Consider the following 26,128-nt stretch of genomic DNA (forward strand, 5'->3'; position numbering starts at 1 on the left):
TTTCTCTAAAAAATTGTAAATAGTTATAAGTTAAAGGCTCCTCTCAAGTTAGCTTGCACTTTGAGTTATGCTTTACTTGATGGATTTGGAAGGTAAGGTTAGGGGTGATCAGAAAAACCGAAAATTGAATCGTGTCCGTAATTGAAAAACCCGAATCCAAATTCAATTTTTGATCTTCGATTTGGTTATAACTGAAATCAAATTCCAAGTTTGATTTACGATTCGATTTTCAGTTATGTTTTTTTCTTGCATGCGATTAGGTTGATATATTCGGTTAATCAAATTAATCGATTAAAATATGAACTAAATTAATTATTTTGGATATGAAAAAAAATTATAAATTCATGTCAAAGCATCCATAATAACGGTGTTTTTGGGGTGTTTTTAATAGTGCCACATGACACCTGTCACCGATCAAAATTTTGCTCTCACTTGCCCCATGAAATAACAAAACTACCATCTCTCACCTCTACATCACCCACTATTTCCTCCAACTCACATTCTCTCTCCTCTAAAAACATAGATTGGTTGTATGTTTAAAATTATTTAATGGTTCGTCGGTTTGGATGTCTTATTATGGTCTTTAACTTTCGGTTTTAGGATATATATGTTGGGTTTGTTTAAATATTTTGATGTAGCACGAAACCCAAATGGTTGTACAGAATCCCGAAAACAAACAAAATAAATTTTTATTTTGGATGAATTCGATTAACACAATTTGAACCAATTTATTCAGTTTTAACCGATACCGAAACTGAACCGGATTGAATTCGGATCGATTAGCCACTTTTCAAATTCGGTTAGATTCGATTTTCGATTAGGGGGTAAAAACATCTCATAATCAAATAAATCAATAACTGAACTGATAGTCTAAATATAAGAAGTAATCAAGCATGGAACCTAGGTGTTAAAATGGTGGAGATTTCAAGCTTCATTCTTTTAGTTGGATCGAGTCTAGAGCTAAAAGATGTAATCCAGAATGGAACGGTTGGTGATGGCTTCCTTTATCTTTTTTAACTTGTATTCTTGGCTAGCTTTTTTGCTAGTTTTTTATTACATAATCTTAAATATATATATAAAAACGAAACCTTCTTATTTTCTCTCAAGCCACCAGACTGTAAATATTTGATAAGATTAATTTTTAATATAATGAGATGTTATAACTTGTTTAAGGGTTATCTGGGTTGGTGAGACTCATACCCGTAAATTCAGTCAAATGCATGAGAAACCTTCATTTATAAATAAAACAATCTGATGACTTGAAAGGATTTAGGGAGGTTTCGTTTATACGTATATTTAAGATTTTTATTTTTATTTTATATTTTATCAAAACTTTAAACAAGACATACTTACATTGTGCAAAATATTCTAATCATAACATTTGGTAATATAAATAATAATATAACAATATAATGATTTCTTTTATGAATATCTAAATTTTGAAGATATTTACAATTAAATACATAAGCAATTAAATACAAACGGAAAATAAATTATGTAACAAAATTAAAGTATAAAAGTTACCTTTTTTAAGATCAAGTTTCGATCTGGGAGAAAAATGAAAAGTACTTTTTTTTTAATAAATTTATTTGTATACCTTTAATTTGTTGAAAAGTTTGTGAATCTTTTAGTTGGTATTCATCATGTAAAATAAAACATGCACACCCCCAATACTAATGACTCACAAAACAAAATATATTATGTTTTCGAATTAGTGGTAACTCCATGAAAAATTTTCGTTGGGGCTGAAAGAGGTTCGACGCCTAAGTTTTAGTGGGTTGATTGCCGATTGGAATTTTAACATATATATACCATAAAAAAATTATAAGGGCTAGCCGACATCTACACCTTTAGGTCTACCTCTATTTCGAATTACTAATAAAATTCATTCATTCTTCTCTTATTTACTTCAATAATATTAATAAAGTTGTAACACATCTTTGTATCAATGGCGAAGGTCGAACGAAAATGCGAAAGGACGAAATGAAAACGAGATTGGAGGAGAGAAGGAGGGGTCTCCGAGTGTCCATTAAGATTGCATTCACACATTTTAAGGTTATCATACTTTAGAATTAAAGTTATTAACAATTGTACTTTCCTTTCGCTCGACACAAGGCCAAGCCAATTACTTGGTTAACGTTCTTTCAACAACATGTATATGACATGTAAATGCTCTAAACATAATAATCCTAACCGATGTTTAAAAAAATAATGCGTTTTTGTTTTGGCATAGTCATGCGCTACAAAACTAGTGCCAAAAGCTATAAGTGTTTAGAATATTTGTTTATTTATTTTTTTACAATCCCGTCAAGAATTTCGGGCTTTAATTCTAATTTAATAACATAAGTTTAATGCATGTTCTGATAGAAGTCTTGAAACATAATTTGTTGCAATAGATGTAAAGTTCATTTCACTTATTGGTAATTTTGAGTACTTGTAATTTGTAAAATCTCCATTTTACAAATTTTATATGTTTTTAATTTTGAGATAATATTTTTGTCTTTATTCTTACAGCAGATGAATAAAAACTCATTTAAAAGCCAGTATATTTACATGCATGACAATTTGTTACATATTATCACAAGATATAACTCATAAAATGTGTATTTTAATAGTATTTATCAAACTTTAATATACGCGCACATTTTTAAAAAATCCCGGGTTGTTAGACATACACCACCCCAACCCGAACACCAGCCTACTCTCATATGTGTGAGTCATATAAGACTTTACAACTTATAACTTTTCCACGCACGACCAATACCTAAAAGTGTTAGATCTGACGTTGACTACTATACAACTCGTTTTGTATTGTTGCATGGCGATTCTTATAGTGACATGGTTTTATGTGCATTACAAGACTACACTTGATATGCATGTCACACAATCATTAGCCACGATACAAGATTCCAATAATTATTTAACACGATACAAGATTCCAACAATTATTTGAAACAATATAAGATTCCATCAATTATTTAACACGACACAAGATTCTACTAATAATTAAATGACACTACACAAGATTACATTGAAACTAGTATATATATGACTATAAGTTTATTCATTTTATTCTCGTTTCCTCCGATCCATTTTATCACTCATGTTATCGATTTTTAGTCAAAAACTAGTTAGTAATGTCGAGTTTTGACGAAAACTATCCAAAATAGGTGGTGACTCTTCTAGCAATATAGCAGCGCTTTCCTCGATTAGGTATAACATTTTGTCATTATATTATATTATTTAACCATATTTTCTTTAAATTGTTCGTGTCTCTCAAGGTCTTGATGAATTGGGGGCAAAACAGAGGTCATGAGTCAGGTGTTGTTATACTCAGCTAATGATTGAAGAAAAACGTGCAAGTCATGTGATCAGTTTTTTCGCAAGTGCATGCAATCATGGTGGCAAATAGAAGGGTACATCAGCATTCAATACAAAAAAAAATGGTTGTCAATTTCAACTAGTAGGTAAATACTTCAAATTAGTATGATGGTTGGATGTTACGGATGACATGTGGTCAACACAATCATCAACTGCTCAACATTTGGAGGTTGGAGGGGCATTCATACGCAATGAGATTGACCGTTAATGAAAATTGTATGGTGGAGAAGTTGACAAAAAATAATATGCCTTGTCTTGACATTCTATCCCTTTAAGGGTCCTAAACAACGGGAATGCATCGATACTTAGAATCATGTACAACGAACGTTAAAGGATACAAAAAGAAAACCACCAAGGATGAAGTCCAATGAAGGTTCTTTTCAAACTTTTGCATGATAACAATTTTCTTCATGATGAGTTGCAAGTCGACCCTATAGGGTGCATCTAAATAGGCAATGCTTACTTGCTTAGTTAGACTATAACATAAGTAAATAAATCACATATAAAACATATAATCTAACAGACCATACACTCAATAAACTAATAATAATCCACGTGAGGCTAATCTTTAGTGCTAAACATAGCCACCACCACAATTGAATTTTATTCAATATAGATGCTAGCTTCCTTTTTTTGCAACTATAATCACACTCTAAAGTCCAACCATAGCCACCACCATAGATTAGTAATCATTTCATTCGACCAATAATTGATCATAATAAATTGTTCGTTACAACGCTAGTGCCTTTTGATTATGCGTAACTAAATACAGTCGTAAACGCACCAACGCTAATGCTTATTGATTATGTAACATAAATTATGTTACATAATGTATAAGGTTATATTAGATTGGTGCCCGCGCGATGCTGCGGGAAACCAAAATCCTGATAATCATGTAACAATTACTGATGTTCAAAGTTCGTTTGAAATCTTGAAAACGTTTAAACCAATCGCCACTTTTGATTAGCTGGTTTATGAATGTTCAAACCATAGAAAACAGTTCGATTTACGGTTTATACCAAAAATAGGCCATATAAAACCGGATCGGACTGTAAACTTATTGAAACTCAATGCGTGAAACCAAACCATTAGTAACGATTCATGTTAAATTTTCGACGCTTTAGTTTTCGTTTTCAATGAAAAAAAATCAAACTAACAGTTTAGCTCACTATTTAACTTAGAAACCGTTAAAAACTGAATTGTGAACGCCAATATGTAACATGTTAATTTTTTTAATTGAAAAAAACTATAGCAATACCATACTCAAATTAAAGACAATAAAATGCTCGTTTTTATGGTGTAATTTTTTAAAAAATGTATTAACGTATGAAAAAGTTACAGCCGTTGAAAAATCGTTGGTGGGAAGTTGGTTACAATTAAAATAAAAAAAAATACATAGGTAAAAATGAAGGTTCAAAGTTGTAATAATTTTTTAAATTTATAAAAGTTGAGTAAAGATGTGGGGCAATGTTGTAACTTTTTTCATGTATATTTTCTAATGGACAAGTTTGTCTCTATCTTACATGCTATGGAAGGTGTACCTTAAGCTTTACAAGTTATGAATAACTTAAAATGTAGGTGTCTTAATTTGCCCATGTTTTCTGCATTATATATAGTATAGATAAACAATTAACTTTTAACTCAACTCAACATTGTCACGTCAGTCATTTTCATATGAGTCTGTATAACTTTTATAAACCAACTTAAATATTTATATAATAGCTTGTATAATATTTTAACTTTTACAAACCCACATAACAGTAATTTATAGGCAATATTTGAATGATGTCTATAAGTTGACCCTACATAAAACATCATACTACCAAAATCTAATTATGAAGGACCAACTTATGCATTGTGTCATTATGTGATCTCATAAAGTTTTCAAAGGTGGGGCCTTGCTTTTATATTTAAAAGGTTATTTAATGTAATATGTAATAAAAAACTCAACTAACACAATAAAGTATTCAACTAATATTCATGGCATAGAGAAGTTGTGTTACATGCTTTATATTTTATAATTTATATCCTAAAAGGCATGGATCTCTTAGCTTCCCAAGAAGTCTTATCCCAAACTTACTTGTGTCATCTTCTGGCTGTACATTCAATTCCCATCCACACTCACCCAATACCCATATCAATAATAATAACACCTACACATTTTATTCATTATTATTGTACATGAATAAATATTGACCCCTTCAACCAAGTTGCCTGAAATAGATTCTTTGTGTCTTTGTTTTCACATGGTTTTAGGTTCTCATGTGTTTTTCATGTTTCTGGGGGATCAACTAAAGTTGAGAATCTTACATGACAAGGGTTTCTTTTAAAAAAATTGTGTTTTAGGCATCGCATCTAATTCTTTGTTACTTTTTCTTGGTGGGGTGAGGTGTGGGGGAAACAACCAAAGTTGCTAACTTGTGATTAACCTTTTCATATTCCCTCGTAATCTCATTTGGGTTTTTCATTATTTACTTAAAATCTTCATGGATTCATGGTTTCTTGAAATTATTAAGGTTTAAAGCTCTGTTCTTGGTAAGCAATTTATTATTTTTGTCTTTTTTTTTCAAGTATTTGCAATCAAGTTTCAATTTTTTTGGATATTTGTGTTGAATTCCAATGAATCATAGATTTTTTTATTTTTTTTTATTTAAAAATCTTCATCATGGTTTCTTGAAACTAGGATTTAAAGTTCTGTTCTTGGTTAGAAATTAATATTTTGTTATTTTTTTTTTCAAGAATTTTCAATCAAGTTTTAATTTTTTTGGTTATTTATGCGAAATCGGATAAATCGGTTATATATAATAGTATAATACTGTGTTTCAGGTGGGTTACTTTTGATATGATATGATGAGTGTTCTTGTTATCTGGAGTCTTGTATTATTAAATTTGGGGGTAAATGGTTTAACCACACATAATGCTTCTGCAAGACCAGCTTATGTGAATGTTGGTGCCATTTTCACTTTTGATTCCACTATTGGGAAAGTTGCTAAAGTTGCAATTGAGCAGGCTGTCAAAGATGTTAACGAAAATCCAACCGTGCTACCCGGAACAACTCTTCGAATGGACATGAGGAGCTCTAATTGTAGCGGCTTTCTTGGCATGGTTGGAGGTAAAGCATGAACCTTTACACAATAATTTGATTAAAGATGTTGTTTTTTCTTGTTATTCTCTTACAAGATTTGCAATTTCTGAAATCTGAATATGAATAAATTGGCATAGCTATATAAGTAGTTGAATGTTATCTAAAAAGCTAAAAAAGCCACCCTTTTTATCTCCATTAATATGATGGACCACATACAAGTAGATGTTATGGACCACAATATGTTACTACTTGTTATCAAGTATCAGTTCTTGTTGAATGATTTATCTTTTTTTAAAATATGTAGCTTTACAGTTTATGGAGCGCGACACGGTAGCAATTGTAGGGCCGCAATCGTCTGTAGTAGCCCACATAATATCCCACGTGGTAAACGAGCTTCAAGTCCCGCTCTTATCGTTTGCTGCAACGGACCCAACACTAACCAACCTCCAGTTCCCTTATTTTGTAAGAACAACACAGAGTGATCTGTACCAAATGACAGCAGTAGCCGATATTGTAGATTATTACGGTTGGCGGGACGTTATTGCAATCTTCATAGACGATGATTATGGAAGAGAGGGGGTGTTAGCATTAGATGACACATTAGCAGCAAAACGTTGTCGCATATCGTCTAAAGTCGGGATCCCACCCGGGTCAGAATACGGTCGGAGTGAAATTATGGATATTTTGGTGAAAATTGCTTTGATGGAATCTCGGGTTATTGTTCTTCATGTTTATCCCGATATGGGCTTTTTGGTGTTTTCAGTTGCTCAGTATCTTGGAATGATGGGTGACGGTTATGTTTGGATTGCTACCGATTGGCTTTCGTCTTATTTAGATTCGAATATACCATATCCGTCTGATAAAATGGAGAATATGCAAGGAGTTGTTGCATTGCGTCAGCACACACCCGATTCGTTAAAAAAACGAGAACTTGTATCAAAATGGAGAAAGCTAACTTCGGTTGGGTTGAACTCTTATGGGTTATATGCTTATGATACCGTTTGGATTGTAGCTCACGCGCTTGAAGCGTTTTTTAGTCAAGGCGGGATCATTTCGTTTTCAAATGATTCAAGATTAAGTAGCGGTGGACTTGAAAATCTTCATCTTGATGCTCTGAACATTTTTGATGATGGGAAAATGTTGTTGGATAATATATGGGCGAGCGATTTTGTTGGTTTATCCGGGCGTGTAAAGTTTGGTTCGGATAGAAGTCTTGTTAACCCCGCGTATGGTATTATTAACATAATCGGAACGGGGTTTCGAACAGTTGGGTATTGGTCAAACGGGACGGGTTTGTCAACTTTGACCCCTGAGGATCTTCAACTTAATCGGTCAAAGGCAAGTCAACAACTTCATAGTGTGATTTGGCCTGGGGAGATTGTAACAAAGCCGCGTGGATGGGTGTTCCCGAATAACGGGAAGTTGTTGAAAATTGCGGTCCCACTTAGAGTTGGTTTTAAGGAGTTCGTTTCACAGTTACCTGGAAGCAACATGTCAAAAGGATTTTGTATTGATGTGTTTGTTGCGGCGGTTAATTTGTTACCGTATGCGGTCCCTTATCAGTTTGTCCCGTATGGAAATAGTAAAGACAACCCGAGTTACACGGATCTGGTGAAAAAGATTGCATCAGGGGTAAGTTTTTTTTTTTTTTTTCATAATGCTATTTTAGTATCTGGAAAAAAGGGCGGAGTGGCGAACTTTTAAACATATATCGTTTAACCTTAACAAATAGGTTACGTACCGTGACTTTGATTGCCAGATCTTCACTAGGGTAATTATTTATTTTCATAACTAGAGTAATGACATGAATTTTTGCAAGAGGGTTTTATTTTTATAACTAATGATTTTAAGTAACTAACGTAATTATAGTGTAGTGTAATGATTTTAAACTGGAGTGATTATCTTATAGAGTAATTATTTGCTGGACAGCGTAAAACTACTTAAGAAGTTGCCACTGCCCGTTTTTTCCCTCTTTGCTTCGTACCATTTGTACCTTGAGGCTCATTTATACATCATCCCACCCGTAAAAAAAATATACATTTATTGTAGGTTTTTGATGGGGCGGTTGGGGACATTGCTATAACAACAAACCGAACACGAATTGTGGATTTCACACAACCGTATGCTGCATCGGGGCTCGTTGTGGTGGCCCCGTTTAAGAAAATGAATACGGGTGCGTGGGCTTTTTTGCGCCCGTTTTCTCCAACATTGTGGGCGGTTACAGCGGCTTTCTTTCTTGTTGTTGGCACTGTTGTTTGGATTTTAGAGCACCGGATTAATGATGAGTTTAGAGGGTCTCCCAAAAGTCAAATCATAACAATCCTATGGTAACATTTTTTGTTACTTTTTGGCAAAGTTTAAGTTTATCTTAATTCTTACAATTGTGTTGTCTAATGATGCATTTTTTTTTCTTTTCAGGTTTAGCTTTTCGACACTCTTTTTTGCGCATAGTAAGTGAGATACTAGTTCTTAATGTAGTGTTGACTTACAAAGTCAAAGCGAGCGACGCTTACTTTTCAAAATCGATAAAATTCTCAAAAAATTGAACGAAGTTTTAATAATTGCATTTAAATGTTTTAAAATATGCAACAAATTGGAAAGAAGTTTTTTTTCTGATGTTACATCAAGAACATCTTCATTTGAATTACAAGAGCAACCAGGTTTGACCTGAAAAGTCAAACTAAGTAAAGCTTAATTTTCTTTTATGCAGGAGAGAACACTGCGAGTACGCTTGGGCGCATAGTGCTGCTAATGTGGCTTTTTGTCGTTTTGATAATCAATTCGAGTTACACCGCGAGTTTGACCTCGATTCTCACGGTCCAACAGCTATCTTCTCCTATCAAAGGGATCGAAAGTTTGAAAAAATCCAACGATCGTATTGGGTATCAAGTGGGGTCGTTTGCAGAACGATATTTGGTCGATGAAATCGGGATTCCTGAATCCAGACTCGTGGCTCTCGGAACACCCGATGCTTTTGCGGATGCACTCATAAAAGGTTCTAAAAATGGCGGCGTTGCAGCTATCGTTGACGAGCGCCCCTACATTGAGCTTTTCTTGTCCAACCAGTGCAAGTTTCGGGTTGTTGGGCGCGAGTTCACAAAGAGCGGATGGGGATTTGTAAGTTTTTCTTATCACTTTGTTTGTTGTTGGTGTTTTGAGTTTCGCGGTCAAATGAAACATTTTCAAAACTTAAAATTTTGAAACATTGGATATACATATTGATACTACATTAATCATAATAGGCAGTTTAAGTATTAATGATAACATTTTTAATATTTGAGATGCTAAATAAGGTCCTTTTAGCTCTTGAATCTGGAATCACCAAATAGCTTGTTTGACCACGAAAGTCAAATTGACTTCTAAACAACTTGCACCTGTTCTGATATGATCTCAGTTATGTGGTGTTTCAAATTTTAGTTTTTGTTATATAATGTTATAAAACCTGATTACTAAAAAAGTTATATATATTACTTACTAAATGAAACCTTACTTGACTTTTGTTAATTGTAAGTTTAAACATCCGAATTGAAGCATTGTTTCGTCGTTTTGAAGCACCGTTTCAAACTAAATTTACAACAGTCGACTCGTATCCTCCTTCCGATCAAAAGCCTTAAAACATTAGTTTGAAACTCGGAAAAAAATATAACGTCTTTAAGTCATTTTTAACAGCCAATACCATTCAACAGAGATTATTAAAATCCAATATTCCAAAAATAAAATTTGAAGCCCCGAGTAATAAATGGTTCATATTGAAGGGTAAAAAATGAACAATGTGAACAATAAAATTTGCAATATAAACTTGCAGGCGTTTCCACGTGACTCGCCATTGGCTGTTGACTTGTCAACGGCAATCTTGTCCCTATCGGAAAACGGGGACCTGCAACGGATCCATGACAAGTGGCTGATAAGAAGCGGTTGCAGCACTGACAACTCGGAGCTTGAATCGGATCGGCTGCACTTGTCAAGCTTTTGGGGGCTCTTTCTTATTTGTGGTATAGTTTGTTTCATTGCCATTTTCATATACCTCTGTCAGGTGTTTCGTCGGTTTCGTAATGTGGCCCGTGCGACGGCTGAGTCAGACGGCTCAGCGTCGCGGTCGAAGCGGCTTCAAACGCTAATATCGATTATTGATGAGAAGAAAGAGCCGAGAGACAGAGATAAGAAAAGGCAGAAAGTTGAGAAAGACTCTGAGATTGGAAATGATTCAGAACAAGGATAGATTATTATTATTATTATTATTTTTTGTTTTTAAATAGTTACATTTTGTCATAAGTAATAATGCTATTTAAACTTGTAACTAAATTTTTTAGAGGCAATTCAAATTTAGAATGATGACGAGTAAAAGTTGTACATATATATATGATGAAAGTATTAACTCATATGGAGATGGCATTATTAAGATGTATGTTAATGGTTTGAAAAACATTTAGCAAAAATATGGTTCGCAACTTCGAAAAGGCAAGCCAGCTGACGCACAGAGAGGACCAACAAGCCTAAGACTATTCATCGTCCAACCACCTTAATACCCTTGCTTGAGTTACAGGCAAGCGTTACAAAGCCCGGTGACAATTAGCTGCTGAGCGGGTATTATAAAGTGAATTTAAGTTTTGTAAGCTTCCGATGTGGGACAAATAATGAGAAACATTAGTGATAGCCTTTTTGCCTATCGAATTGTGCTTTATTTATTTTTTTCATTTAATCAGTGAGTTTATCTAGCTTCTTACCGTCTTGTATATTATCTAAAGTGATCATTGTTTTGTTGCATAAAATAGATGGACAATTGTCTATACTTAATTCACTTTATATTAATGTCCATTTGGTATTTTAATGACTGCAATTGTTAGCTTGTGATGAAAGTATATGATTGATAAACTAGACGCGCAACCACGACATGTTGGCTTTGAGGAGCGGCACGCGTATCTTAGGAAAATGTCCGACGGGATGATGATGATGATTATGATGTTATGTGTTGTTTCTTTCATAATAATATTAAACAAGAAGCATTGAATTGGCTAGATGAGTATGCTGATATTAATTCGTCTGATTACCGGTATGGTTCTAGCAAGTTTGGTTTTTGGATTCAACTAACATTTGTAAAGCTTGAACTACAAGCATGATGATGATGATGATGATGATGATGATGATGATGGTACTGTTTATCGGTATTGTTTCTTTTGAATATTATGCATTATGTTATAAACTATTATACAATAATATTTAAATATAATAATAATAATAATAATAATAATATAATGTATAATATAAAAAAGGCTCTATACGTTATGTATAGGCCTTTACGTGACGTATAGACCTAAACATGATGCATAGAATAGAGATTTTTAAGTCTATCCTTCACGTATAGACATGCATATAGTCCTCCATTCAAATCTAAACGAGTGACATTTTCAAAAAACAAACATCACACTCACACGAGATCGAACCCGACAACAACGAGCACGGCATCCAACAACACCATCTCCACGCCCACAACACAAACACATGTTGGAGGGTACTTATGCACCCATGGTGATGTCATTTGAACTCGAGTCAACAACCATGTCCAATGTCATATTTTATCAATCTCAGAGTAAACATAACCAGTCATGCTGCAAACCACCATGAAATCGACCACGAGCCATTGAATTTCCGTCCATTTGTCAGACCTATGCTGTTGTGGGTCCCACCTTGAACCCTTCGCCCGCCTATACGGATTCAAACACCTTAACCCTCTCCTCATATCATCATTCACCAATAATCACCACAAGAACATACACCGTCCTTAAAATGATGAAACCGGTGAGAATCTCTCACAATTATCAACCTACCGACAATCTTTGACATGTATTTAATAACATTATGACAGTCACCACAAACCCTCAAGTTTTTAAACACACGAATCGGTCGCCCGCTTTGTATATTAATAATCCCAAACGCCACCGCCAGTTTTTCACTATGGTACCTCAGCATATGCTCCTTTTCCTCTTCTTCTACATCATGCAAAACCAACTTAGGAGAAGAAATATAACCCTCTTCCTTCAATCTAAAATACATTTCTTCAAGATAACCATATATTTTAACTGTGTCTGGGTGGGTACAATCCCCAACCGAAAACACATGGATCTTGTTTTGCACTTCAACCCAACTATAACCCGGGACTTTTTTCACACCCGTGTCCCTCATTTTCAACCTCATAGTTCCAACATCACTCCATCGACCCGAAGCGGCATACAAGTTTGATAAAAGCACATACATGCCTGCATTATCAGGCTCCATTTTGAAAACCATTTGAGCTGCTTTTTCGGCTAAGTCAGTGTTTCCATATATTCTACTGGCACCAAGTAGAGCGCCCCATGTGGCGGCATCTGGTTCAAAGGGCATGTTTTTCATCATATTTTGGGCTTCATCCAACTGCCCTGCTCGGCCCAGTAGATCAATCATGCATGTATAGTGTTTTGAATTAGTAGTTATGTTATACTCATGGTTCATTGTGTGAAAGTAGTGTGTCCCTCTTTCTACTAAGCCACTGTGACTACATGCAGACAGCACGCCAACCTGCATATATACGAACAGTCAACGAACGTAAACGAACAAGGATAATACATTAAATATCCAATTATGTCAATTAGGCTGGTAAACAAACAGAATGAATACAAACCGGGCATGTTCTCGATCGTCTATTTAACTTTGACCGAAGAAACAATTGAACACTAACTATTAAACGAACAGGGTTTTCTCGTTTGTGTTTTTGTTAAGAAAATGAATGTGTTCTCGTTCGTTATCAGTATAAACGAACGGTTCAGAATGTAAACAAACAAACACAATTGAACGGAGATAAACAAACATAACTTCGCTAAATCAATTAAAAAGTAAATGTGAACAGCAATTTGTTGGGACTAAAAAGTTATTAAAACTAAACTAAATTTCAGTGGGGCCTAAAAAGTTTTTAAAACTAGAAGGAATTTTTAAATGAATATACCATAAACGAATGAACTTAATCAAAAGTAAACTAACTAACACAAATGAATGAATATTAACGAACTAGACGAACGAACCTATATGAGCATTCATGAACATAAATAAACGAACATAAACAAACATCCTGCCAAAATGGTTTATGAACGGTTCACTGAACGTTCGGTTCGTTTATATGCACAAAATGCTATGAGACAAAGAATTCATAACAGATAATTACCATAGTTACTTCATCTGGTTTGACTCCGCTTCTCTTCATTGACTCAAAAATTCTTAAAGCCTCTTTACCAAATCCATGCCGTGCATATCCCGCAATGATTGTGTTCCATGAAACAATATCTTTATCAGAAATCTCTTCAAATATAACATTAGCTTCATCGATGTTTCCACATTTACAATACATAGACAGTAATGCATTGCCTACATACCATCCAGATACAAGCCCTACTTTAACAAGCTGTGCATGCAATTGGTATCCCAAATCTAATGAAGTTATCTCGGCACACGTGCTCAAAATGCAAGAAAATATAGATCTATTTCCCTTTTCTCCGTTTCTTTTCATTTCTACAAATAAATTTAACGCTTCTTCATTGTGGCCTAAATGAGCATACCCTGCAATAATTGCACCCCATGAAATGCAATCACGCAAAGGCATTTTTTCAAATAAATCCCTAGCATGACCAATGGAGCCACTCTGTGCAAACCCAGTAATCATCGTGTTCCAAGAACTAACGTTTTTACAAGGCATCGAATCAAACAACTCCTTTGCAACTTCAATCTTCTTACACTGCAAGTAACCAGCAATTATTGCGTTCCACGAAACAGCATTCTTTACCGGCATTTCATCAAACACTCTTCTAGCTTCATCAATCATACCGTTCTGCACATACCCAGACACCATAGCGGTCCACGTATACACATCTTTAACCGGCGATTCATCAAACAAATTCTGTGCTTCAGATAACTGACCATTTTGTGCATACCCTGAAATCATCGTATTCCAAGAAACTTCATCTCGTATCGGCATTTGATCAAAAAACCATCTTGCATCAAGCAGCCTCTTCTTCCTCACATACCCACCCATCAAACAGTTCCAAGAAATCACATCCCAATCCGAATTCGACTCAAACAACTTCCGCGCATCCTCTATCCTTCCGTTCTGCACATAAGCCGCAAGTATCCCATTCCACGAGATCGAATTCTTATTCGGTATCTTATCAAAAACCATCCTTGCTTCCTCCACATACCCATTTTGCGCATAACCCGACAACATCGCGTTCCAAGAAACCGAATCTCGTTCCGGCATTTGATCGAACAGCTTCCGGGCATCGCCTAAATTCCCATTTCGAACACACCCAGTGATCATGACATTCCATGAAACCAAATCCCTGTTGGGCATTTTGTCGAACATCTGGCGTGCAAGATTGAACCTTTTGTTTAATAAGTACCCGGATATCATTGCGTTCCATGAGACTGAAGTGCGTCGAGTCATGGATTGGAAGATGCGTAGAGCTGAGTCGCATTGGCCAGTGCGCATGTAATTGGTGATAGCAGTGTTCCATTGCACAATCTTTGAGTCTGTGATGGTAGCAAGTTTGGGTTTTTGGGAATTTGGCGGTAGTTTTTGGTGTTTAAATGGGCGGCTGTGCAGCAGCCTCACGCATCGAGTGACACGCATAACTAGTTGCGAAGTATGCAGGACCCAGGAGGTGCAAGAGGTAATAATAACTTCATAATAATCGGGTGTGGATGGGTCGGTTTTGGACAAAAACTGTAATAATAACCTAACTATAATCGGTTATGTAAGTTGATTCGGTTCAGTTATGCATTGGTTGACCGTGAATTATAAATGAGGATAAAATGTAGACGTTATTTTACTAATCACGTGAAAATAACGTTAAAAGTGGCGGAAGGTTAATCAGGCATCATGTGGTGGCGTTGATAGCCGAAAGACAAGGGCACATGCACCAATCAGCCGGTGTCCCGATGATTGAGTGTTATGTGTCTTATGTCCAAGGCTTGATTCAAAACTACTATCGAGCCGGGGGTCTCACCGGAAGCAGCCTCTCTATCCCTATGGGATAAAGGTAAGGCTGTCTACATCTTACCCTCCTCAGACCCTACCATAGCATTGCTGTTGGTGGGATATACTGAGTACGATGATGATGATGATGATGATGATGATGATGATGATGATGATAAAATGTAGACTAAAATAGCTCAAAACAATGGAAGTTGGGCATGAAATTTTGGGTTTGAAACTTTTAACGATTTAAATTGATGACATTTGGGCTAGAATAATTTGAGTTTTTGTAAAAGTCAGGTTATAGATCATTTAAAGGTAGTAAGTTGGGTCGGTTAACCATGTTTTCTAAATTGTAGGTCGGTTTAGTATCGTCGGATACGAGAATAAGAATAGCCACAACCAACACGCTAATTTCGGTTATCATAAAAAATGGTCAACACCGATTCATCATTTTTGCTTAGGTTCGGTTAATTTGGTTATGGATCGTTTCGTAGGTAGGGGTGTGCAGAAAATCGAATTAACAGACCCATAACCAGATTAACCGATGAAACTGAACCTATATAACCAAACTGTATCAAAAACGATGGGTCGGTTTAATGATTTTCTAAACACCAACAATAGCGTCAGTTATGGTTAACAAAATTTCCATCCTGCCAAAACCGAAATGAACCGATTATATGTATTTTTTTTTAAATTTATTAACTTTGTATGTAGATTCTTATTGATACGTGATATGCTAATATATACAAATTGCATGGTAACTAGTACACGGCCTGCACATTGCGGGCAAGAGTGTTGATACACGTTAACATGCGTCGTGATGGGACGTTGATAAAACATAATGTTACTAAAGTTTGTATAGGGGTGTTCACGGTTCGATTCAAAACTGTGAAACCGCCTAAACCGGTCATTGGTTTGGTTTCACGGTTGATTTTTTTTCTTAACTTTCGGTCGGTTGGTTTCAAAATTTTCAAACCGTATCGAACGGTTTGGTTTACGGTTTACACTGAAAACCAACCGTATAAAACCGGACCGGACCATATTCAATTTTTGAGAATTATTATATCATATATGAATATTAGGCATACTTAATTTGAAAATTGTATAATGTGTAAATAAAATGTATTCCTACATGTATAAAGAAAAATGGGTTAAGCCCAATTAACACGACATTCCAATCCTGCCTTCATTTTTTTAAATTGAAATCTTAAACCATTTTTCAGTCTCACGACACCAGCTTGTCATTCTACAAATTTGGGCTATTTGATCTTTGATTGTTTATACACAACTTTGTTACCTTTTTAACGGTTTGTTGTGACAGTTTATAATTGACAAGCTATTATACTTTATATTGGACGTGTTACATAAATTGAGGCCCTTCGAGCACAAACCGTGAAACCAAACCGGAACCAAACCGTTACTAATGGTTTGGTTCAGTTTAAGAATTCAACGGTTTGGTTTTGGTTTGCAGAATCCAAAAACCGTTACTAACGGTTTGGTTCACGGTTTGATTTAAAACCGCGAAAACCGGACCGTGAACACCCCTAAGTTTGTATGCACATTATGATTGGTCTAGTTTAATAAAATTTATACCAAAACATTATATAGAAATAAGTAGGTATATATGCAAACTTAAGTTGTTGTGAAGAAAGGAATATATTATATTTGCCATGTGTCCCATTGGGTGAGCTCCGTATTAGATAAAAATCGTAAGTAGAAACATTGACGCGCATTTGTATTTGAAATTTAGACTAACATTACTTGTGAAAAAAAGTTAACAATACGGAGTATTATATTAACCATCATCGATGCCGCACAAAACTTCTACTTAAATGTAAATATAAATATGTCAAATACAAATTATAGAAAGAAATAATGAAAAAAAAAGACCTTAAAAATTAATTAAAACCAATATGTATATGGAGAAACATAAACTAGCATTAAAATCAAAGTTGAAAGTGAATTAAATTAATTCAAATCAGTATGTATATATCAAATACGAATTAAATGTATATGGACCAGACCTGGAACCGGTTTCTACCCGTACCCGTCCTGTAGATAGGACCAGGTAAAGGATTTCTCCCCAAAACTGTACCCGGAACCGACCAATAGTGGATCTACTGATTTCAGAATAATTCGAGACGGGTAAGTTATAATCCCTATATTAGATGGTTGTGTAAGTTGTTCTATCATTATCTAATTAAGTATAGTTTTGTATAATTAAATTGGTGTTTTCAGTTGAATCAATATATAATCTATAATCATATTTTAAAAAGACGAAGCACCATTATCACTAACATAAATCAAGAATCATGAAAACATTTATCGCCAAATACAACACAATGCCACCACCACCTTTTAAGTTTTACCTTACAAATGCACCACAGCCATCGACTTCATGGTACACGAACACACATCCATTCTCCGACCCACCTCATTCTTGGACACGTGAACCCACCTCATCTTCGGGTCTGATACATCACACATGGTCAAAAACTCCAGCACCTGCCCAAATATCTTAAACATCTCCACCCCAAATATCAACTTCTTTTTATCCCCAACAAACACCGAGTTCCAGTCCATTGGTGCATCTGGGTGCACCGAGACCTCAGTTGTTGTTCCATCCACCAGATCAAGCTCCCACACCTTCCGAACCGCTTTGTTTCTCCTTCCAATTTCACCATCCCCTTCACACCATGAAACTGACACCATAAATAACCGTTGGTCATCACACGACACCAGCTTTGGGGAGTACTCATGAACCCGAGCCCGTGGTGGTGGGCCCATTTGGACCCGAACCCAGAACCCACATCCAATGTCATATGCTGCCAGTTTATCAGTCTCGGAGTAAACGTAAAACACCCCGTTACAAACGATGGCGGAACACGCCACCCCGAAATCAACCGGGACCCGTTGGATATCCGTCCATTTGTTCGATAATGAATCGTAAACCTCGCATGAATCCAACGGCTCGTCCCACGAACCGACTCCACCGACAGCAATCATCAAGAACCGTCCACTGGTTTTCCCGCTCGTATGCTTGATTTTTTCGGTTCTCGATGCGCGTCTAACAGATAGCCGGTGTGGATCCTCGTAAACATCGGACGCGGCACCGATGCGCGTCCGTGAGCGTGGTTGACTTTTGATGGTCAAACAATCCGAGTCGAGTTCGTAAACTGCGAGAACAGGTTTTGACCGTGCGTGTCTCATTGACGCAACCTTTTGCCATGATTTCGTTAACGGGCTAAAAACCAATACCCCTCGGTGAGTCTTTCGGTCCGTACCACCTAAGCTCGAACACCCTCCGACAATGAAAACTTTATCATGGACTGCAGAAACCGAGAATAAAAACCGACCCTTAAGTACTTCCGACTCGATTTTATGCCATTTGTTGAAACCAACGTCAAAGGCATATATCACACGAGAGCTTAAACCGTCTTTAACCGTGCCCAAAAGGAATAGCCACGGAGTAGGGTAATTACCGTCTCGTCTCATTTGCATAAAACGGGTTGTTGTAGTCAAATCTCTCCATTTTTTGCAAACGAGTCGAGTGTTCATCAAGCTTGTTATCGGTAGTCTCATTAAACACATTTCTAGAATATCATCAGGAAGAAAGACTTGCATTGTTTGGTTTCGGTGTGACTCTCGGGCTTCAAAACTCTTCTTTTTATTACTTCTCTTCCAAAACCTCTCAACTCCATACGAGAAGCAATCGACACTCGTGTCGTTGGTCCCACAAACGGGTCTGTACCCTTCGTTAAAATCGTCACTAGCTGCGGCTCCAACCTTGCACCCTCCACCTCGGGTGTAGAAACTCAGACACCTTAATGAAACCCCTCTTATGTCATCATCATCCATCACATTTTCATTGTACTTGCTTTCCAGCTTTTGGCTAACGGACACATTGGAAACCCTCGGTTGTTCAGATATCATCTTGCATTCTAATAAATTTGTAGATGTGACTGTTCCCACGCCTGGTGATCATACATAACAAGTTTTAAAAAGTTGGAAAATAATTTGCAACGATATCAATAAAAAGGGCTACAGTTGGACATTTGATATTTAGGTAAATTCTAAGAGATTGTAGATACTACAGCTAGACTGCTAGGGAAGCATATACAGTCCAAATCCAGACTTTAAAAAGTCAAACTGACAAAATATGAGCGTCTAAATCGACATGCTTCGATGTGTGTTTGACAATCTGCATGTTACTTTTTAAAGTCAAGGTAGATTATCTGTCACAAGAAGCAAAAAAAAAAGCGGAATTGCTCATGAGAACCAACTAGAAGATAGAAGTATTAGAATACTATTAAGGTTTAGTTATGTTAAGCCCATGGGCCAAGTTAGGTTTTAGAATTTGTAGTTTATTTCCTAAAAACAGGCTTCTCCTCTATTGTAAAGAGTACATTACATAACTATCCCAAATTTTAAGCACTTCTTGAATAGCTGATTATCTAATTCTTATTTACTAAGTCCCGATGATCACATTGATACATCCAAACAGTCAAACACCTATCAAGCAAATCCTTTGTGCTCGTTGCAAGCATGTTTTTGGACTATACACAAAAAAAAACAAGAAAGTGTAGCGTCGCCAAATGACAAAAAAACTATACTTGTCAAAAGAAGCGAATTGTCAAAACGAACATACAAACACCTCGTAAAAGATTCCATTGTTAATATTAGACGATCAGAACAAAAATATATTGTTATTGTTACCAGAATGGATAGAATGTGTGCTATATAATATTCATATATACAGTGCAACGCCCTATACAAGATTCCTTTGTTCCTCATGAATAAAGTTGAAGAATACTGAAGACAATTTCATGTTTTTGTTATTATATGAAGAGTTGAATACATAAAAAACAAGGCAAACAACAATGAGTAGTATCAAGTATTACAAAAGTCAAATTTGAATATAAATTATAAAGAAAGACATACACATCTAGTCATCTACAACAGTGATTAAATTCCAATAATAATAATAGAGCAAAACAATCCAAACCTGAAGTCAAATAAGTTGTCTTGAAGTTGAAAATCAACAATAATAAATTAATAATCAGAAATGATGAATATAAAAATTGTTAGGTTTGACAATGGAAAGTCAACAAACAAAGCTAGACATTGAATCAAGAGCTTTGGATGCGATCTGGTGACCTAGAAGTGCACATTGAATGTGAATCTGAAGAGAAGATAATTAGGTAAAAGTAGCAATTAGAAACAAACCTCATGAAGTTGTTAGGATTCAGGATGGATTGATGGATGGGAAGATGAGATCGGAGATTGAAGATGAAGATGAAATTGTGAGGTTAGGTTAATTAATGATGAAGCCAGGGATGGATGATTTTGGTAAAGTAAAGTATGAAAAGCAGAGTATGTGAATCAGAAAGAGAAAGTCATGGATCTGGTCGAGGAAAGTGGAAAACGTGTTTCTGTTTTTGGATTTATTATTAAACATCGTATCATATCATATCATGTCATATCAAATTTAAATATAGGACAGGTTTTACTACTATTTTATTACATTGATTGTTGTTTAAGAGATAAAATATCTACGGTCTGTGAATTATATATATTATATATGTAGAAGGTGGACCAAACTTGTGTACTTTGTAAAAAAAATATTGTTTGTTTTTTAACGTCTACACGCTACTAAAATAAACTGGTGACAATGTATGAACGGTGGTAATGGGTGGTGGTGGACGATGGTGGTAGACGGTGGTGGTGGTTGATAGCAGACAGTGGGTGGTGGTAGATAATGGGTGTTGGTAGATGGTGGTGTTTAATCCTTTGCAGAACTTAGACGATTTTAGAAGTGGATATGTCATATATGTACCAATAAGAGTTTGCGTTGGCGTTTTTCAATGAAACGTTTTAAAAAACAAACAGTTTGAATATGATAATGTATGTGTGTGGTCTGCGTGACACATAAAAAAACAACCCTTGTAAACCTTTTTTAGAAAAATAAACACCACCTAACTATTTTCTTATTAGTTAAAACTATGCATATTTTAAAACTATCTTAATTTTTTAAACGGCTTATTTTTACTTTCACAAACTTCCTTATTTGGTTGGGCTAGATGACATGTAGATGACGTGTTAAAACATTTAGGTTTACATGTCAATCTTTTAATTTTTAAAAGTGATCTCACAATATGGAAAGTGTATATATTATTCGTTTAGAGTTGGGCCATTTCTAAGATGTGTTTATGGTAGGACGAAATCAGTGACCCAAAGTTAATAAGCAGGATAGAAAGACTTGTTCTCGAGAAATCAAGGGCGGTGAGTGGGCCCTTAAAAGTTTGGTAAGGACAAGTGGTATAAGAGTCAGGTAGGTACTTGGAAAACGCTCCCACAATTCTTAATTATTGGTTAATTAATGGTGATGGGAGGAGATAAAAAGTTGAAGGCAACTTGGCTGGCTAGTTTAGCGGGTCATGCCTGATGACCAGCAGCGAAGGTGTCTGAGGACTCGCGCTAGAAGTCATGACTAGTTTGAAGATGTGGTCATTTGGTATTTTGGTCAGTATGGTCGGGTAGTCATTCTTGAAAACTATAAAGATGTCTTGAGGAATCACTATAGAGAATAATTGATATTTGTCATATACGGTAACAATGTGACATGAAGATACAAAAAAATTGGATGCTATACTCATCCATTTTCTAGAAATAAAAAGTGAGAAAATTAGTTGATCATGTTAAAAAAATGGTAACCGGGGCTAAGAATGACAAAGGTGGAAGCCACAAACTAGAATGTTCGATTAGAATGTCAAAGGCATGAATTCAACATTGGGTTGTTAGAGCTGCAAATTTGACAATGGGTTAACAACACCGTAAGTTTGATTATCATTTGAATGATAGTAGGGAAATAATGGTCATTGTGATCTAGAACTAACTAATTGGTAGATATAGTAATGGACTTACACAATTGAATGGATATAAGCGGAATAATTTGAATGATGGATGGTTGTCACATGTTGAGATCAACGAGTTCCTTGAGCCATCTCCCCAAAATGATTCATTTATTTATGTGGTGACGCAGGATGTGTAGTCAATGCATGACAACGTGAACGATTTTATGGTGAGAGAATGTGACATGCCAAGTTGATAATCATACTTACTCGCTTTGTGTTGAAATTCTAGGCTTTACTCGCTACTCATGTACATAATCCTAGTGATTGGCCTCATTGATGAAAAATTCACGTACCCCACAAGTGTTTACACATATGGTTACACACACCACTACTCCACTAGTTAGGGATTGAGGCCACTTCTCTTATGAGTCCATAACATGACAAAACAAACTCATATCAATAAGCACGACAAAAAAAACTTGTCTTAGGACGACCAAGGGTATCGCGTGAGGCCTAGAACGACGACACGTAACATCAAGGAAGAAACACTTAAACTTTTTTTTGAAACGATCAACAAAATATATTATAATAAGCTAGCAAGATGCTAGGAGAGAATATACACCGACACCAACACCCACACCAACATCAACACCAACACAAGCAAGACCACAAGTATCGCACGAAACAAACAAAAACAAACAATTACACATTAAAACGACACCAACTTTCCCAAGTGAGGTCTCTCATCTTCCCCTATTTTTAATCCAAAGATAACCCATAATCTTTATTTCCTCAACAAGACCAGAGATGGTTATCGGCACCCCCTCGTGAACAAGAGCATTCCTTTTTTTCACAAGCATCAAGTTGCAATAAGACAAATCGCATGAAATACTTTGGCCTTGCATCTTGACAACGACAAAAATTCTTGAACCCCCCAACAACTCTCAAAAACTAAACAATAAAAAAGGGGGCACCTTACACCATTGGCAAATCGCGCTCCACAAAGACTTTGCTAGGCCACATGATATAAAGATACGCTCCACTGATTCCTCAATATCGCCACAAAACGGACACATATTTGAATTGACTGTGATATTTCTTTTTACCAAGGCATCAAAAGTTGGTAACCGAGCTTGAGCCGCTCGCCACGCCACAAATCCAACCTTTTTGGGAATCAAGCGGTTCCACTCAAACACAAAAGTAGGGGCAGTGTAAGTATTAACAAAAACCAAATCCTTAATGTTTCGAACCGAGAAACCATCCAAGCCGTCTCTCCCCCAAACCACTTTATCGGCCCCTATATGAATCCGAACATCCTTACATTAAAGAAGCAGACCCGAAACTCTTCTAACTCATCACTACCCATCGGCTCTCTAGACCAATCCCACTTCCCGCAGACCCAACCATCTAGCATGAATAAACGATCGGCTACGACACACATTTTTGTCTTTTCAATATAAAATAACTTAGGAAACCTCACACACAGTGGAGTAGGACCTAACCATAAATCTAACCAGAACCAAGTTCTTGTACTATCATTAACCACATTCTGGAAGCCATTACACAAATCAACCCCCAGCTGTAATAAGCTTGAATCAATCTTTGCAATCTGATTCCAAGGGCATGGACTAGACATTTTGAATGGGATGGCAGACCATGATCTTGATGAGTGGTGGATAGCCCACACCACGTTCCACCATAAACTACCCTTCTCATTTTTAAATCGCCACCACCATTTAGCGAGTAGCGAAATATTCACATCCCGCAACCGACCAAATCCAATCCCACCAAACTCGGTCGGTGCCACCACTTTATCTCATGCCACCCAGTTAATCTTAGCCTTTTCTTCCAAGCCTCCCCAAAAAAACACTCTTCTCAATTTTTCAAGTTTCACCAACACCCCTTCAGGTGCCTTAAACAAAGAAAAGTAATGCGTTGGAAGAGAGTTGAGAACCGACTTAATTACCGTGATTCGAGCACCAAATGAGAGTTATTTCGCCTTCCATACCGATAACCGCTTCCGAAAAACATCTACCACCGGGTCCCACGCCTTAATTCCATTCATGTTTCTACCAACTTGCAACCCGAGATGTATAAATGGTAGTTCACCAACTTTACACTTTAAAACTTCCGCCATCCGAGCTTTCTCTACTCCACTGACTTCGGTACCAAATAAACGACATTTAGCCAAATTTATTTTTAGGCCCGACACCAAAAAAAAAACATCTCAAAATTCTATTCAAATTTAAGGCGTTCAGGATGTCCCATTCTCTTATAAATATAGCGTCATCCGCATATAACAAATGGGATAACATCGGTCCCTCTGACCCGCATTTCAGCCCTCGAAACAAACCCTTTTCAAGCGCCTTATTTATCAAGCTAGTAAGAGCTTCCATCGCAATAACAAACAGAAAAGGTGACAGCGGGTCACCTTGTCTCAAGCCCCGAGAACATTGGAATTCCCGAGTAGGTGAGCAGTTCACTAAAACTGAGGCCCGACTCGCCGAAAGAATCACCGACACCCACCTCCGCCATCTATCTGGAAAGTTCATTTGGGCCAACACCGAATCCAAAAAACCCCAGTTTAACGAATCATAAGCTTTATCAATATCCACCTTAAAAAACATCCCTTGTTTTTTCAATTTTTTCAGCCACGCAAAAGCTTCATTGAGAATCAATGGGCCATCTAGAATGCTCCGGTTTGCAATGAAAGCCGATTGCTCCTCCGATATTAAACCCCTTATCACCTTTTTCAATCTTCGAACCAATACTTTTGAAATTACCTTATTTAAACTTCCAAGTAGACTAATCGGGCGAAACTCATTAAGGTGCTGTTTGTTTTTCCTCAGAAGCACTTCTCCACCTCTTTTGTCTGCACTGAGAAGAGGGCGCGCAGACGTTGGGCTCTGCAGTGTGTTTGTTTTTTCGAAGACGTTTCATTAAAAAACGTCTGCGCGCCCTCTTCTCCCAGAAGTGTTGGTATTATTACTTCTTAACCTCTTCTACCCATTTTATTTCATCGATCATCATCCTCCTCCTAACCCTAACTCCACTCCTCCTCCTAACTCCTCTCCACTGCCGCCGGCCGCTCCACTCACCACGCCGGCTACCTCCACACCGCCGGCCGCAACCCGCCGGCTACCTCCACACCGCCGACGCTCCACTCACACGCCGCCGCCGCTCCATTCACCACGCTGCCGCCGCTGCTCCGGCATCTTCTTGAAGGTAATGATTCATTTTAGGGTTATGCTTTCTTTCTATTATTTCAACTCTGTGAATAGGTGATTATATCTTGTTCTAATCGATTGATTAATATGTTTTGATTTTGTTGGTCTGATGCAATTGAGAATTTGCCGGTGAATTCATAGTTTTTTGATGATTTCTGTTAGAAGTTGTGAGGTTTGTTGTTTGGGTTTCTGTATATGTGTTATGAATTATGGTTGTTAGTTTAAAGATCTCGTGATCAGATCTGTGATTAGTTTAGATTGGAGATGTTCACATTAATGAAATCAATGAACACAGAGTTCTAGATCGTAGATCAATAAATGAAATCTTATAACTACAATTCAACTGCATTTTCTCAAATAATATGTTTTTGTTTTGTTGATCTGATTCATTTGACAATTTGCTCGGTGAAGTTCTGTTATTTGCTTTGAATTCATAGGTTTTGTTGATTTTCGTTTGATATTGTGATTTTTCTTGTGCATGTTAGTGGTCATATTTACGTGTTATGAAATTGTGATGTTTGTATTTACATAGTCAATGTTTGTTATCCGTGTTTCTCATAAACTATACATCTCTGAGGATATG

The 26,128-nt window shown here is 36.4% G+C and overlaps 2 protein-coding genes and 1 pseudogene across 4 annotated transcripts; 1 reads left to right on the forward strand and 2 right to left on the reverse strand.

Annotated features, from left to right (window-relative positions):
* The first annotated feature begins 5,393 nt into the window (after positions 1-5,393).
* LOC143538302 (glutamate receptor 3.3-like) lies at positions 5,394-10,816 on the forward strand. Of its 2 annotated transcripts, none has more exons than XM_077031890.1 (7): positions 5,394-5,916; positions 6,208-6,493; positions 6,771-8,098; positions 8,516-8,793; positions 8,885-8,916; positions 9,177-9,583; positions 10,272-10,816. In XM_077031890.1, exons 2-7 carry the CDS (start codon positions 6,229-6,231, stop codon positions 10,683-10,685), a joined length of 2,724 nt encoding a protein of 907 aa, XP_076888005.1. In that variant the 5' UTR covers positions 5,394-5,916; positions 6,208-6,228; the 3' UTR covers positions 10,686-10,816. The 2 variants fall into 2 exon arrangements, with proteins under 2 accessions (XP_076888005.1, XP_076888006.1); XM_077031891.1 differs by having other exon boundaries at positions 5,915-6,084.
* Positions 10,817-11,928: 1,112 nt separating this feature from the next.
* Positions 11,929-15,169, reverse strand: LOC143538289 (pentatricopeptide repeat-containing protein At4g02750-like). Its single transcript, XM_077031879.1, has 2 exons — positions 13,659-15,169; positions 11,929-13,018 (listed from the first exon to the last, which is right to left on the reverse strand). Exons 1-2 carry the CDS (start codon positions 15,114-15,116, stop codon positions 12,212-12,214), a joined length of 2,265 nt encoding a protein of 754 aa, XP_076887994.1. The 5' UTR covers positions 15,117-15,169; the 3' UTR covers positions 11,929-12,211.
* Positions 15,170-17,819: 2,650 nt separating this feature from the next.
* On the reverse strand, positions 17,820-20,740 carry LOC143538303 (F-box/kelch-repeat protein At5g42350 pseudogene; annotated as a pseudogene). The gene is made up of 2 exons (XR_013136225.1): positions 20,691-20,740; positions 17,820-19,438 (listed from the first exon to the last, which is right to left on the reverse strand). The product of XR_013136225.1 is annotated as an F-box/kelch-repeat protein At5g42350 pseudogene (transcript).
* Positions 20,741-26,128: the final 5,388 nt, after the last annotated feature.

The sequence above is a fragment of the Bidens hawaiensis genome, unplaced genomic scaffold (genome assembly GCF_021521415.1).
Source record: "Bidens hawaiensis isolate Kalapana, Puna unplaced genomic scaffold, B.hawaiensis_p1.1 tig00011542_1, whole genome shotgun sequence".
In the NCBI taxonomy this organism is placed as follows: Eukaryota; Viridiplantae; Streptophyta; class Magnoliopsida; order Asterales; family Asteraceae; genus Bidens; species Bidens hawaiensis.

Coding starts and splice junctions, on each gene's coding strand:
- LOC143538302 (XM_077031890.1), top strand. CDS start 6,229: ATGATGAGTGTTCTTGTTATCTGGAGTCTTGTATTATTAAATTTGGGG. Junction 8,099..8,515: donor TGAAAAAGATTGCATCAGGG/GTAAGTTTTTTT, acceptor CATTTATTGTAG/GTTTTTGATGGGGCGGTTGG. Junction 9,584..10,271: donor CAAAGAGCGGATGGGGATTT/GTAAGTTTTTCT, acceptor ATAAACTTGCAG/GCGTTTCCACGTGACTCGCC.
- LOC143538289 (XM_077031879.1), bottom strand. CDS start 15,116: ATGCGTGTCACTCGATGCGTGAGGCTGCTGCACAGCCGCCCATTTAAA. Junction 13,019..13,658: donor AACCAGATGAAGTAACTATG/GTAATTATCTGT, acceptor GTATATATGCAG/GTTGGCGTGCTGTCTGCATG.